The sequence below is a fragment of the Rutilus rutilus genome, assembly GCF_951802725.1.
Source record: "Rutilus rutilus genome assembly, chromosome: 14".
NCBI lineage: Eukaryota > Metazoa > Chordata > Actinopteri > Cypriniformes > Leuciscidae > Rutilus > Rutilus rutilus.
Window position 1 is genome coordinate 33,193,365 of NC_140219.1, and position 15,125 is coordinate 33,208,489.

General features: G+C 37.5%; 1 protein-coding gene across 2 annotated transcripts in view; it reads left to right on the forward strand.

Moving 5' to 3' along the window:
• The window catches only part of nlgn3a (neuroligin 3a), a 212,715-nt gene that overhangs the window by 55,121 nt on the left and 142,469 nt on the right, over positions 1-15,125 (forward strand). For both annotated transcript variants that reach the window (XM_084430000.1, XM_084430001.1), the window contains exon 2: positions 12,679-13,341. In XM_084430000.1, the coding sequence (XP_084286126.1) occupies positions 12,873-13,341 (469 nt within the window). In that variant the 5' untranslated portion in view covers positions 12,679-12,872. The remainder of the gene's footprint in view (positions 1-12,678; positions 13,342-15,125) is intronic.

Genomic DNA, 15,125 nt, shown 5'->3' on the forward strand with positions numbered 1-15,125 from the left:
TAAAGAGAGGCGTGCTATTACTTTTTTTCATTGGAATATCATAGAGACTTTGGGATAGGCTCTGGCAATGTTAAAGTTATGCACACACATCATAATACAAAGATAAGTTCTGTGATAATAGTGCATTCACTGGTTCTAGTCATGGTAGTATTGCATTTGAATTGCAATTGACAAACAGAATCCTTAAAGTATTTTTGGAAACATTTCTAAATGTTAAGGTCCACACTCAGTCCGAAATTTTCTTCGTCATCCTAAAAATTCGTTGCGCACAGAAACCTTGCACACCGAGTCCGATGCGTTTGAATTAATCTGTTGCGGACAAAATCACAAACCAATACAAAATGGAGTCTTCGAACAGTGAGGATGATTTTGTTGTCCTCTCTCTTATTAAAAAGAGAAAAAAGAAAGAGGAAATATTGGGTCCATCCAATCCTGAGATTGCGTGGAGAGTTTGGAGAGCTCCACCTCTGTGGGATTATCCCGAGCGATTCAAAGATTACTTCAGGATGTCAGTGGCTCAGTTTGATGCTTTGCTAGCGATACTGGAGCCACATATTAAAAAGAAGAACACCAATTTCCGTGAACCAGTTGATCCTGAACAGGTCTGGATTTTGGCGTTCGCCTGTACGGTGGCTCTGAAATGTCAAAACACCTCTCAAAACGTTTGCTAAGAATGCACAGAAAATTGAACCCGAAGCAAAAAAAGGTATGACGGACGAAATTTTCGGAGGCATTGTGTAAACATGATTGACAAAACGTTTTTTAACGTGTGAAAATGTCGGACTCAGTGTGCAAGGACCTTAATTCTCAAAGCTTGTTTTGCTTTGATCATTCATTCTTCTTCTGCCGGAGTTTATAATTTCCAGCATGTTTACCATGAAGCACGCAGCTTCCACAATTGCATGCATTCAATTACATGACAGACTGAGCATGCATTCATGGGATGAGGAGGTAAATGCGCATGAATGCATAATCCTGGAAATGTACACGCTGTGGCATGTTTGTTAAATCAGAATGGGTGTTGGTTCCAAACAACCATTCAGTTTGCACCGTTTCTCAGACAATAAGACAATCAGCCTTTGTAGTATTGAAGGATTTCAGCTCTTATACGTCAGGTTGTGATATGTTGAGCATTTTACCATGTTCACAACTTCCATCATTCAGAAAAGCCGAAGGACACTCCCAAAGACCCGATATTTACAGTCAACATGTTTTATGCAGTGACGTTTAAAGGGTTCTGTGTTCCTGTCAGGATTCTCGGATCTGAGTGCAGTTTATGCTACGCACCAACCCTGGTTTCAGACTTTCTAAAAAGGGGAGGCCACTGATAAATGGATGGGCTTAATGTAGTGTGTGTGAGGGGAGGAACACAAGCTATGAAACTGGGTTTATTAAAATAGTTCAATGCTTGTTTAACTGCAGTACAAACTTGCACACAACATTTTTAGTACCATGGTATTTTCTGAAGTACTCCAGAGTTGCATGTAAATTAGGGATGCACCGATATAAAAATTTTGGCTGATACCGATAACCGATAATTCTTTGTACTTGAAAGCCGATAACCGATATATTGGCTGATAAATCTATGATTTTTGAGAAACTGATTATAAAAACAAGTGTCTCACCATTAAAAGCCATGTCCCAAGCACACAATTATGATGTTCTCATTATTATTGTATGTAGCCTATATGACGCTGCACATCTCTATTTTCTTTTTTTAACATGATTGCAATCATATTTCAAGCAATTCAAAACCATCATGATGAACAGTGCGCATCTGAAGTGTCTCAGCTGAAGGAAATTATACATTATTTATCGGCTTTAATATATTGTCCAAATTTTCATGTATCGGCTGATACCGATATGGTGGCCGATATATCATGTAAATGCTATGGCACATGACTATGGAAAGCATTCAGTAACATGTCGTAAGGTGAATTACCATGTTATTAATGTCTGAAACCATTGTGTGTGCATGGAAGTAAAGTCAGCCTGTGCTCAACCCTAGACCTCGTTCTTTCTCACCAATCTTGAAGTGCATTTCTGTGTCATTCACTGCTCTGTGTCAAAGCAAAAAGAACAGCATAGTCCGGTCCACTATGCTCTTCTTTTTCCTTTGACACAGATCTGCATTAAAAGGCTGCTTCCCAAGTCACTGTGCTTCTGGATGAAGACTGGCTTTTTACATTTACATCATTTATATCGCAGTCTTTTTGATGAAATATAAACGCGCGCTATGCATTAAGCTTTTGCACACAGGTTTTTAGATATTTGAAGATCAGGTTTTTTTGTATCTCTTTTTTCCCCCTGAATTTACTCAAATTTGCTTTGCACGCTAAACTGTCATTATTCATGATTAATATGCTTTTCTGTAGCGCTTAAAGCAATGTTAATCCAGAATTTTACAAACACTATAATTACTCACGAAATGTAAATGTAGTCTTGAGGGGTTTCACTTTCAGCTCGTTTGAGGCCAACAATATATGTGGTATGTATGCATGTGAGAATGTTTAATTTAATGAAAAAGTACAATAATATAATATAATATGGATGGATGGATGGATGCCTCAATCGACCAATTACAATTAAGCATTTCATAGAGATAGATAATATTATAATCTTCATGCTAGACTTCCCTCACTTGACTTGTTTCCAGAAATAAAAGCAATCACAGCATTTTGAACATGTGTCTTTTCAATCAAGGGTTTCTACTGTAAATATACTGTCCAGCTGTTGTGCTTCTGGTACCCGATAAGACGAGCAAACCACAGCTGTGTGTCTTCAGAGCCGATCATGCCGTCACGTTCTTATCTCACCCAGCAGCATCTGCACATCAGGACTCAACCTAAAGGCAGTGGGTGATGCCTGTCTAGCTCCACATTAAGAGAATGAGTGATGTGACATGACAAAACCAGATCGCTCTCTTTATCCAACATCAGTCTGTGATAGTATATTTATTTGTTATTTCACATTATAGAGGTGATAGATGATGGGTAGTTGAGTATATACTGCAGGCTGCAGAAACCGTCTCTGAAAATCCTCTTGTAGAAACTGCAGTGTGTGTCTGCATGTTGGCTTTATCACCGGGAGCAAGGCCAACCACATGAGACGATCAATATTTTCTGTTTTTCTGTATTTCTATATTTTTCCCATGGCGAAAATACAGCAGGTGTTTAAAGGAATACATCACCTGTAAATTGAAATCCTGTCATCATGTTCTCACCCTCATGTCATTTTCATATCTGTGGAACAATAAAGTAGATGGTATCAGAAAGTTCAAGCAGATGACATGATTGACATTGACATGAGCTCCAAAAATGGCACAAAGGAAAAGCACGTTTGACAAAAATAATGCATACAACTCAAGAGCAATATTTCAACTCATAAGTACAAATGCTATTTGAGAACTGTGGGGAAAGGAAGATTATCTGTAAGTAATAACTCTTCCTCACACAAAGATACCCTAGGCATCAGAGGGGTTGTACACAAATCATGGATCACTGTTATTGTAGTTTTATGGTGCAGATTTGTCATTTTTTGAATTTGACATTTGCCTTTTACTTTCACTGCATGTAAATGAACAGCAGGATTATGATCCGCTGAAGACAGAATAATAACAAACAGATGACAGATTTTTCCTTTATGGCTAAACTATTTGTTTAGAGCTGAGAGCAGAAGACTGCATTTGAGTACTAGGGGTCTTTAAAAAAATTGTTACACGTAGTTGTAATTATTATTATCATTTTATAAAAAGGTTTAATTTGAAAAAAAAAATACAAAAACAAATTACAGTTTGATGGTTGGAAATTATTACGAACCTTAATAAATACAGTGCTATGCATAAGTTTAGACACCCATGCTAAAGTTGACTAAAAAGAGGAATAAAAAATAATCTTTTGGAAATTGAACTTAATGCCTTAATTTAAAAAATTAGGAAAAATCCAACCTTTAAGGACACCAATTTTCTTTGTGAATGAATAATGTATCGTAAATAAATAAATGTTCTTCCTTAAAATACAGGGTGCATAAGTCTGGACACCCCTATGTTAAATTCCCATAGAGGCAGGCAGATTTTTATTTGTAAAGGCCAGTTACTTCATGGATCCAGGATACTATGCATCCTGATAAAGTTCCCTTTGCCTTTGGAATTAAAATAGCCCCACATCATCACATAGCCTTCACCATACCTAGAGATTGGCATGGTTTTATTTCAGTTAGCCTAATAGCTAGTTTGATTTGCATTGAGAGATGATCTTATGGAAAGTACTCCATGCCAATCTCTAGGTATGGTGAAGGCTATGTGATGATGTGGGGCTATTTTAATTCCAAAGGCCAAGGGAACTTTATCAGGATGCATAGTATCTTAAAATAATAATAATAAAAAAAAAAATAATCTGCCTGCCTCTATGGGAATTTAACATAGGGGTGTCCAAACTTATGCACCCTGTATTTTAAGGAAGAACATTTATTTATTTACGATACATTATTCATTCACAAAGAAAATTGGTGTCCTTAAAGGTTGGATTTTTCCTAATTTTTTTAAATTAAGGCATTAAGTTCAATTTCCAAAAGATGATTTTTTATTCCTCTTTTTAGTCAACTTTAGCATGGGTGTCTAAACTTATGCATAGCACTGTATATATATATATATATATATATATATATATATATATATATATATATTACAGGCCACTTTTTAGAAATGAAAGCTAAATATATATATACATATATACAGTATATTATATGTGTACAAAAAATATTATATATATATATATATATATATATATATTAGCTTATATTTTTAAAAAGTGGCCTGTCACAAGCGGATCATCATATTTGGAGTTATGTGGCATAAAGTTGTGAAAAACTGTGCTCTAAAGCATCGAGAACCGAAGACCAGTCTGCATGGTGCGACTGTGTACTTTGAAGAACAGCCATTGTAGGCCACTGTAATACAATAGTTGACATTTTTGGAGAAACTCAACTTTGCAAAAGCATATTGAGTAGAATTACAGACTTTAACCTGTGCCCTGAATCACTTACTCGTAATTCAATTAAAGGGGAACGATGCAGTTATTTTTAGCTTAATTTACCTTAACTGAACAGCTTCGGAGTCATTGGAATGGTTCTATGACTTTTTTTCGGGTTGGATGGTGGCCGTCTCGCGTCCCCCTAACGCGCCTGTGAGCGGAAAAACCACCCTTGCAACTTTGGGCCGACGGGCTGCCGGCCTCAGCGTCAGGAAATATCGCGTGATATCAGGTTGTCAAACACAGTGTTGTCAAATATCTATTCCGAAGCTGTAGGGGGAGCTCTATAGAGAATCCTGTGTGCAAAAAGCGAGAAAACCGCTAAGAAATTGCGAAAAGTGCATCGCGCCGCTTTAATGCAGCACATGTGGAATTGCTAGCATTAGCAATATGTTCACATAAGAGGTACACTATATTTGATGACTAACAACACCACTGATTTCCATTTGACAAACATCTTTTTGTGTGAGTGTGAGTGTTTCATTAGTTGTGAGATTCCAGAGATTCCCGGCTGTTAACCTCATCTAACAGGACTTTGGTGTCACCGCAAAGCTCCCTGCGGTGTGAATGACTGTGGTTGTGGAAGTGTGATTTGGGGCACAGTTGCCAGGATAAAGACGTTCAAAGTCATAGCATCATGTCACTGCTCTTGTGCAAGTGACACTGCTCAACTTGACGCTAGCTGTCACTCACGTCTCCTCGAATCACCAGCTCTCGCTAGAAACCTATGACTTCTGATCGCTTTGCTGCTTTGTCAGTGTAAACACACCATGTAAACACTGGGATGTTGTGTCTGTTATTCCCTGCACATTTATTTCACATATGCAGCCGTTTTATTACACCGTCCTCATTGTCCGGTGGTGTTATCACACAACACAGGGTCGCCTGTTATCTTGTGCACCTTCATATGTTGAGTTGATTGTTTTTGAGCCTCAGGACATGCACATTTGAACCAGCAACAAGGTTCTGTTCCCTAAATCCCTGTCCTGTGCAACCCTTCAGGTGGGTTATTATGGGCTGTGAGTGTTGTCTTGTAGTGGGTCTTTCTGCACCATTTTCCCTACTTCCAGCAGGGCCGGAAAACATGGATGAAATCGTGGAAACCAGCCATAAAAATGGAATTTAATCAAAAGTTGGGCTGTACACAAATCACCATATAGTGTCTGTGAATAGTAAAAGAGTTATTTATGAAAAAATAAACATGTAAAAATGTCTTCATGTACTTCTCAAAGTAATAATAATAATAAGAAGACTTTTATAATTTGTCTTATATGTTTTAACATTAAACCTCTGCAGTGCAGCACTTATTTAATTATATTTGATTAAATGTATTTTGATTACAATTATATTGTTAATTCTTTATGCCTTCTTTTGATTACCACCATTAATAAAACATTTGTTTTAAATTAAAAAATTCTGAAGTTAAAACAGACAACAAAGAATTAAAAAAAAAAAAAAAAAGTTTTAAGAATTAAATTGATTAGATTTGCTTTTTGATTCATACAGTTTAACTTTATCATTAAAATGGAATACAGGAAAATTAAATTAAATTGACTAAATTAACATTTTGGGGAATTGACAGAGAATTTGATTCAATCAATCAGTCAGTCAGTCAGTCAGTCAATCAGTCAATCAAACAAACCATTTCATAGGTCCCAAAAAAAGTCAAACTTTTTATAAATTGTTGTTAAATTGTATAAGTTTCATGATTAATGATGAATTGATTAGACATGCTTTTTGATTACTAACATTTATTTTAACTGTTAAAAAGTTCCATTAAACAATTAAAATGAAGGGGGAAAAAAATGGAATCCAGAAAAATGTAAATAGTAAAAAGGGGAAACATTTCTAATTCAAAGGGTTCCCAGCGTGATTTTAAATGTGATATTTGTCTGTAGTTTTAGGATAATATTTGATGACGTCTTTATAGCTCTGCATATTGCGTGTTTTGTTTCAGAAGGTGTTAAGATGGTGGCCATGTATTATGCAGCGTTATGTGCGCTGGCTGCTGACAATGAGTCCCAGTGCACACTCCTGTAACGGTCATAATTCACACTTCAGGGACAGAGATTCACAAGTCTCCAAAGTGAGGTGTGCGATAAAGTTTAATGCAGAAGAATACTAATAAAATCTCCAACAGAAACTCAATGAATATAACCAATGAATATAATCCGTTATTCCCCAATTAACCTGTATTACATCATACCATATGTTTGTTTTTTTCTCACTGAAGTAAAGTGACTTGAACTACAATACAATACAAATCATGTTAACCTGCATTTTAAAGAAATGTAATTTTTGGCTTGCTCACTAATTGTCCTAGAGGTCTATAATACCTGGCGGGTATTCCAGAAAGCAGATTATGTGACATCTCTGGTTAAGTTTACGGATAAACAAGCGGATAACCTCAACTCCAGGGTTAGTTCACTTCAGAGGAATTCAGCACATGTTTCTTAATGATGAGGCTCCAGTGGGCATGACATATTTGCACAATTAAACTCTTAAAATAGTTTTAGCAAGTTATTAAATATAGCAATGTTAATGTGTTTGGTGTTGGCAGACTAGATGTCGCTGCAGAGCACGTATGGACCTGCTACTGCTGACAGATACTCAGACACGCTGATGTGAGCATGTTAGATATGCTGCTGCTGCTGGATGAATAGACATACATCAGTCCTGCAGCAGATCTAGGCAGGTGGAGCTGGGGAGGTGGAGGGGTTCAGAGGAACTCTGAAAGCTGCTGCAGGACAACTTTACAGCAAACACTGAACAGGATAAGTTTACAGCAAACACTGAACAGGATAACTTTACAGCAAACACTGAACAGGATAACTTTACAGCAAACATGAACAGGATAACTTTACAGCAAACACTGAACAGGATAACTTTACAGCAAACACTGAACAGGATAACTTTACAGCAAACACTGAACAGGATAACTTTACAGCAAACACTGAACAGGATAACTTTACAGCAAACACTGAACAGGATAACTTTACAGCAAACACTGAACAGGATAACTTTACAGCAAACACTGAACAGGATAACTTTACAGCAAACATGAACAGGATAACTTTACAGCAAACATGAACAGGATAACTTTACAGCAAACACTGAACAGGATAACTTTACAGCAAACACTGAACAGGATAACTTTACAGCAAACACTGAACAGGATAACTTTACAGCAAACATGAACAGGATAACTTTACAGCAAACACTGAACAGGATAACTTTACAGCAAACACTGAACAGGATAACTTTACAGCAAACACTGAACAGGATAACTTTACAGCAAACACTGAACAGGATAACTTTACAGCAAACATGAACAGGATAACTTTACAGCAAACACTGAACAGGATAACTTTACAGCAAACACTGAACAGGATAACTTTACAGCAAACACTGAACAGGATAACTTTACAGCAAACACTGAACAGGATAACTTTACAGCAAACACTGAACAGGATAACTTTACAGCAAACACTGAACAGGATAACTTTACAGCAAACACTGAACAGGATAACTTTACAGCAAACACTGAACAGGATAACTTTACAGCAAACACTGAACAGGATAACTTTACAGCAAACACTGAACAGGATAACTTTACAGCAAACACTGAACAGGATAACTTTACAGCAAACACTGAACAGGATAACTTTACAGCAAACACTGAACAGGATAACTTTACAGCAAACACTGAACAGGATAACTTTATAGCAAACACTGAACAGGATAACTTTACAGCAAACATGAACAGGATAACTTAACAGCAAACATGAACAGGATAACTTAACAGCAAACACTGAACCAGACTATTTAAATGTTGAGCAAGCAATCTCATTGGCTGCAGGATCAGCAGAGGCCAATCAGCTTGTGGCATGCGGTAGTGATGTGATTGCTTGTAGACTGCATGTAAAGGATCGATTAGTCTGCGCAGTTTCATGACTGAACTAAATATTTACTATTGTAACATAAAACAAACTTATTTTATTTTTGTGTATTTTATTCTCATCTCACACATTAAAATGCATTCAACAATTTTTTTTTCATCTATAATGAAAATGCATATGTGATACATTCACTTTTTTTCAACAAATGTGAGCACAAAATGGCTAAACAAATAAAAAAAAATATATATATACAGCAATATTATTTTTGCAAGCACAGATTTCATTCAATCAATAGTTCAGTCTCTCTGTTTTGATTTATTTATTTTTTAGCATCAAACAAACAATGTACTTTTTGTCCGCAGTAATAAAAAAACTGATTAAAGATATGATTAAACATGGTTGCACAGCAGCACAGTTGGTGGCGATATGCACTGAGAATATAAATCACAATTAAACAAAAGAAGAAGAAAGAAATATGGCACACTGACTGAACTTATTTCGGGCCGCGTCTCTGGCTCAGAGACCATGTGACCCATGGAATGAGACTGTAAGGTGTGAAACTCCCAATAGCTACACAACAATCAGATCTCTTACAAAATACATAAGCATAACCATGATGCTGTGTATATTCAATAATATCCAACATGTGCGTCCCTGAATGTACTCGGCGCTCCCTCAAAAGTGATGTGGAGTGTGAAGAAATAAGAGAGGATGGTCTCAATGAAATCCAACCACAAGCTGTCTCAGGAGACACTTTTGAAACGCATGTTCATATTAGGTGGAAACGGAAATGCGTCTCGGCAGACCACTTGTGTTCGGATCGCCAATAACGCATGTAAATACCAGGTGGAACAGGGCCTCAGGTGTCGGGAGCTGACTTCACCACATCAAGCACCAAAAGGTTGTTTTGTTTTAGACATGTGTGAACTTTAATATGGAGAGAAAGGTTTGGGAGTCGATCAGGAGTGAATGATCATAGCAGCTCGGCTGAACAATACATGAACTAGACTTACGTTTCCTTAAAAAGGTGAGCGGTGCTTTCAGATTCGTAATGCTGGAGTGTTTTGGGAAGTCTCTATGATATTCTGGTCTCTGGGTCTGACGCTTTACGCATTTTATGCTACCATTCCAACACATTTGCCTTTATTCTGTTTAAAGACGCATCATACCAGGTCAACATCAATGAGATCAAATGTCATCATTGTGTGACATTTCTTACAAGATGTTTTACAGTTTTGTTTCAACTGCTTACACACAAAATCCTTACTTGTCACACAATTTCTGTACCTGACACTCAAACACCGGAACCGCACACCAAATCTGCAAAACCATACTCTAATTCTCGGCCTTCGACTCAGTTTCTAACTTCCAATTTCATAAAACACTTTTTGCAAACCACAACACACAATAATCTAACAGGAAGTATATCGATTTCCTTTTTCAAACACAAATGCCACACTAATTCATCAGAGCCTCACACACACTCCTCACATTGCTTTACTTCACACCAACCAATCATGGCTTTAGAATAGGCCTAGAAATAGGCCAGAGGTCGAGTTATAGTTTTTTTGAACTGTGTAATACTGTATTCACAACCACAAATGCTTACAGTAAAAAAATAAATAGTTTGGTTTCAATTTTGCTTTCATGTTAACCATGAAATTTTCAACATCTCTCAGCCATTTACTTTCAATCGTGTACAGAAATGTACATAGTAGCTCATAAATAACTGTGTGTATATGATATATCCAAAAATATAATATTATGGCAAAGGTGTTTGCAACGTAAGTCACATGTTTGCTTTTGTGATATTTTGAATGCAGTGCTTCATTTTGCAAGAGATGTGAGGTATTTTGCATTGTGTGTGTGCAATTCTTGGATCTGTGTGTAAAGTAAAAAAAAATAAAAATACAATTGTTGAGTCAAATCAATTGTTTAAAATCACTTCTCACTCGAGTAGTAAGTGAATAGGACAAGTCATGACTTTGAGAAAACAATTTGTTCAAAGTGTGCCAAGATTACGCAGGATATTTCCTCTCTTCTCTCTGGAGATCAGCTGTACCATCCACAGGCAGCAGCAAGTGTGTGTGTGTGTGTGCGGATGATGAGGTGGAGGATGAAGAACTTCCTGCCAGGCTTTGTGCAAATCAGCCCAAGTTTGGATAGGAGTTGAGGAGTGATAAGTGCACCTCCAGGATGATTCATATTGCCTCTGTCTGGTGGATACTGCTCCACTAGATACATTATAAATCATTTACAGAGTCATTTTGGAAGGCAATATCCGCTACTAAACTCCGGATTTTCTACTTGTTATTATTCCAAGCCCTCCGAGGAATGGAGGTCTCAGGGTCTTAAGCTTTAAAAATTGAAAATTGATCAGTAGTTGAGCAGAGAAGAGTTTCTCTCCACTGGGGACGACCCTCCTCATCATTAGCATTTACAGTGTTAGCACAGGCGCCTGCGAGGCACTTACAAATACCAGCTTTCCAGGGATGGGGACGAGGACCTGTGCCTGAAAAAATCTTTTAATACATTTCTGTCAAATATGGAAAGAGAAGATGCTATTTTAGCTTGATGGAAAACCTGCATACATACAGTATGTTTTATTTACCGATTGAGTGGTCCTCAACTAGGTTGGCTTTTATACTGGACGACCAAACATGGTACCAAAATAGCTTACTGTACAAAAGAAACAAGAATGCCCTTGAAATCAAACATTGAAATGTATGAATACTATGAACACCATAAGCTTAACAATAAGAAGGTAATTCGCTAGTAATTAATATATCACAGTGTCAAGCGTCAATGTCAATAAATGCAGATGCATTGGATTATATTTATTATAATTGTATAATTATATTTTACTTATAAGTAGTATAACAAGTATAATAGGAAAATATATAAGTATTATTGAAAAAAATAAGTTGAAATAATGCAAATAAATGATTTTAACAAATGCATTTGATTAACAGCCTTGGATAATTACAGTAAGTCTAAAGTAGGTCTGTCTTTAACAATTGATACGTAAAAAAAAAAGAAAATATGAAGAAAATGGTTTATGACTTTTTTTTCATTTATACAGTCTACTTAGTTTTGTATCAACTTTCTCACTAGAAATGAAATCAAAAGTTGTTTGTTAGCTCAACTGTCACTGGATTGAACGCACAGGATTGTGGGATATCAAAGACAGCAAAGGATACATCTACGCTGCCTTCAAAACCAATCAGATGAAGGTTTCTCAGTAGACAAGATCATTGGATTCAGACTTTGCTTTCCTACCTCTGAATCCTTCTAGCAGAGGAAGCATTTTTCAGCTTTCAGACCATGTGTTAGCATCTGTCAAATTAGGCTACAGGCTAATGTTAACCAAGTGACTGATGAACCAAAATACCCTTGAGTTTGATTGGGCACACAGGGTTTGACATGACATGAAAGGGGAAGCATTTGCTATTTTGCCTTCTTAACTATGGAGGGTTATACAGTTATTTGCACTTTATTATTAACATTTAGCAATGTTTTTGCCCCACCGTTCACAATCCCATCTGAACATAGCTAGTTCAGATCCATCAGATGACTGTCAACCCTGTTTCTGAAGGCAACCTGTGGCAAAACTTTTATTTGCGTGTAGTTGTGCAGGCCTTTGGATGCATTGACATATTTATGAGTGCTGTTCTATGCGCATACAGAAAAAACAAGTAAATAAAAGATGGTCCCATTTAACGTTTTCCTGTCTTGTTTTTCTCCCGCAGGAGAGAGGACCTGACGAGAACACTGGACAGTGAATGAGGATTCGCCCGGAGGGGAACGGTGCTCGTCTATGCGTTTTTTCTTCAATGACAGGAGTAATCGGGCTGTGTTTGAGGGTCTGAAGGCGGGAGACACGTGCTGGAGGAGGTTCTCAGCGTACGTCGGCATCTAGCAGCAGCTGCCTTTTTAAAGGACCATGTGGTTAGCCGTGCGCAAAAACCGGCTCCTTTTGCACCAGCAGGACTGCTGCGGTGGCAGGGCTCGCAACGTTTCTCTGTGGATATGGATTTTTTGTTGGTGTATGACGCTCGTCTGGGGACAAGGCTACTACCCCACTGTGAACACGCAGTACGGGAAATTACGGGGCGCGCGGGTTCCGTTGCCTAGCGAGATCCTGGGACCGGTGGACCAGTACCTGGGAGTGCCGTACGCCGCCCCGCCGGTGGGGGAGAAACGCTTCCTACCCCCTGAGCCGCCCTCGTCTTGGTCGGGGATCAAGAACGCCACTCATTTCGCGCCGGTGTGCCCGCAAAACATTCACAACGCCGTTCCGGAGATCATGATGCCAATCTGGTTCACCTTTAACTTGGATATAGTTGCCACTTACATACAAGATCAAAACGAGGATTGTTTGTATCTAAACATCTATGTTCCAACGGAGGATGGTGAGTGTGTCGGGTATAACGAAGGAAAAAATCTCGCTATTACATTCTGTCACTTCCTGTGTTGTGTTTGAAGCATGAGTTGTCGTCTGGCGCATGCTGTGTCTGTGTACACCATTTCCATTCCTCATCTTGACTTGATCTGCCATGAAGTCTTTCCATCAACTCTTCCCTTCCATGCCACTGTTATGGGTTCCTCTTTTGTGTTGTTCAAGAGAGCAAACCAAAAAGAAAGAAAGAAAGCCAGTAGAAAGCAGTAATCTTTTTAATGTAAGAGCTCAGATTCTAATCTGACATGAAGTTTGGATGTAATGATCTTGGTGCACCTCCCTCTCCTCACTGTCTTGACTGTTCTGGGGGATTAGCGATCCGAGATTAGCTTGCTTGATGCCAGAATGAGGCTTTTTGTAGAGTTGCTAAAATGTTCTGGAACACAAGAGGCCTGTGGCATCAGTCCTAACCATGTAAGACCCTTTACTGTCCCACTTTCTTCTGTTAATGTTCAAAGCCTTTATTGAGGAACTTAAGATCTTTAAACGAATTTGGTGATCAAGTTGTCACCCCAGCACAAAGAGCATTTCTTACAAACTCATACAGATTTGAAAGCAAAAGCACTAGCTCTGTTCCAAAACCTAGCGAGCTGTCTTCTAAGGATGCCTACATGTTAAAGTGACTTTGACTGATATGAATATGGAAAGTTCATTATGAGGGCATGGAAAGACATTGTCAGTTTGAAATCAAGTGGGCATGCTATGTCACAGTACAGTTTTTCTCAATTGGTGCTAACCGTAGTAGGATTACCAAGTATTGTTTGTTTATCCGTCGCTGCCAGATGACAGATGAACTTGATTAGCTATTATAATTAAGGGGTTCAAGCGCAAAGCACTGGAACCCTATTGTAATTTTAAGGATTTGTATTATTATTATTCCGCCGCAAACCTGATCGTGCAGACCAAACCATAAGGCCTAGAGACTTGAAACTTGGCCAGATGGTAGGTCTCAATATGGGGAGAGACTGACGCGATATCACCCCAATCAGCCAATAGGGAACAAAAATGCAAAAGTGTGCCTAATTCCTAGACCGTTTGTAGTAGTCATAAGTGCTCTTATATAAATAAATATCTCCAATTTCATTTCCGCCAAGAAAAATGTTCTGCCATCTTGGATTTTGTCCGAACTAGTCCTAGGTTTTTCACCCCACTGGAACTAGAGGTCGACCGATAGTGGATTTTACAGATACCGATATTTAGGTTTGACCGTACATGCCGATAACAGATTATTCAACCGATATAGTTTTTTTTTAAATGGATATTGGATAAAAAACAAACATAACACTCCAAGTAAAACAGTGCTGAACTGAAATATGCTAAATGAAATAATTATATAAATATTAAATGAGACGTTCTACAGAACAAGTTCTACAGAAAATAATTTAAAAATTAAAATATTACTGGTCTAATTTGTTTTTCTTTAGCTATAACCTAGAAACATACGTAAATTTCCACTTTGGTACCACTTTGCAAGTCCCATTTGTTAACAAGGATGTATTAACTAGCTTTCATGAACTATATGCATGTATTGATATTTGAGCAATACAGTTGTACCTTGATCATTCATGTTAGTTCATAGTACATTAACTAAGGTTAACAGATAAAAAAATAAATAAATAAAAACCTTTAAAATGTATTAGTAAATGTCGAAACTAACAAAGAACAATAATTCTACAACATTTATTAACCTTAGTTATTGCTAAAAAAATTCTTATTGTATAAATAAATCTTATTGTA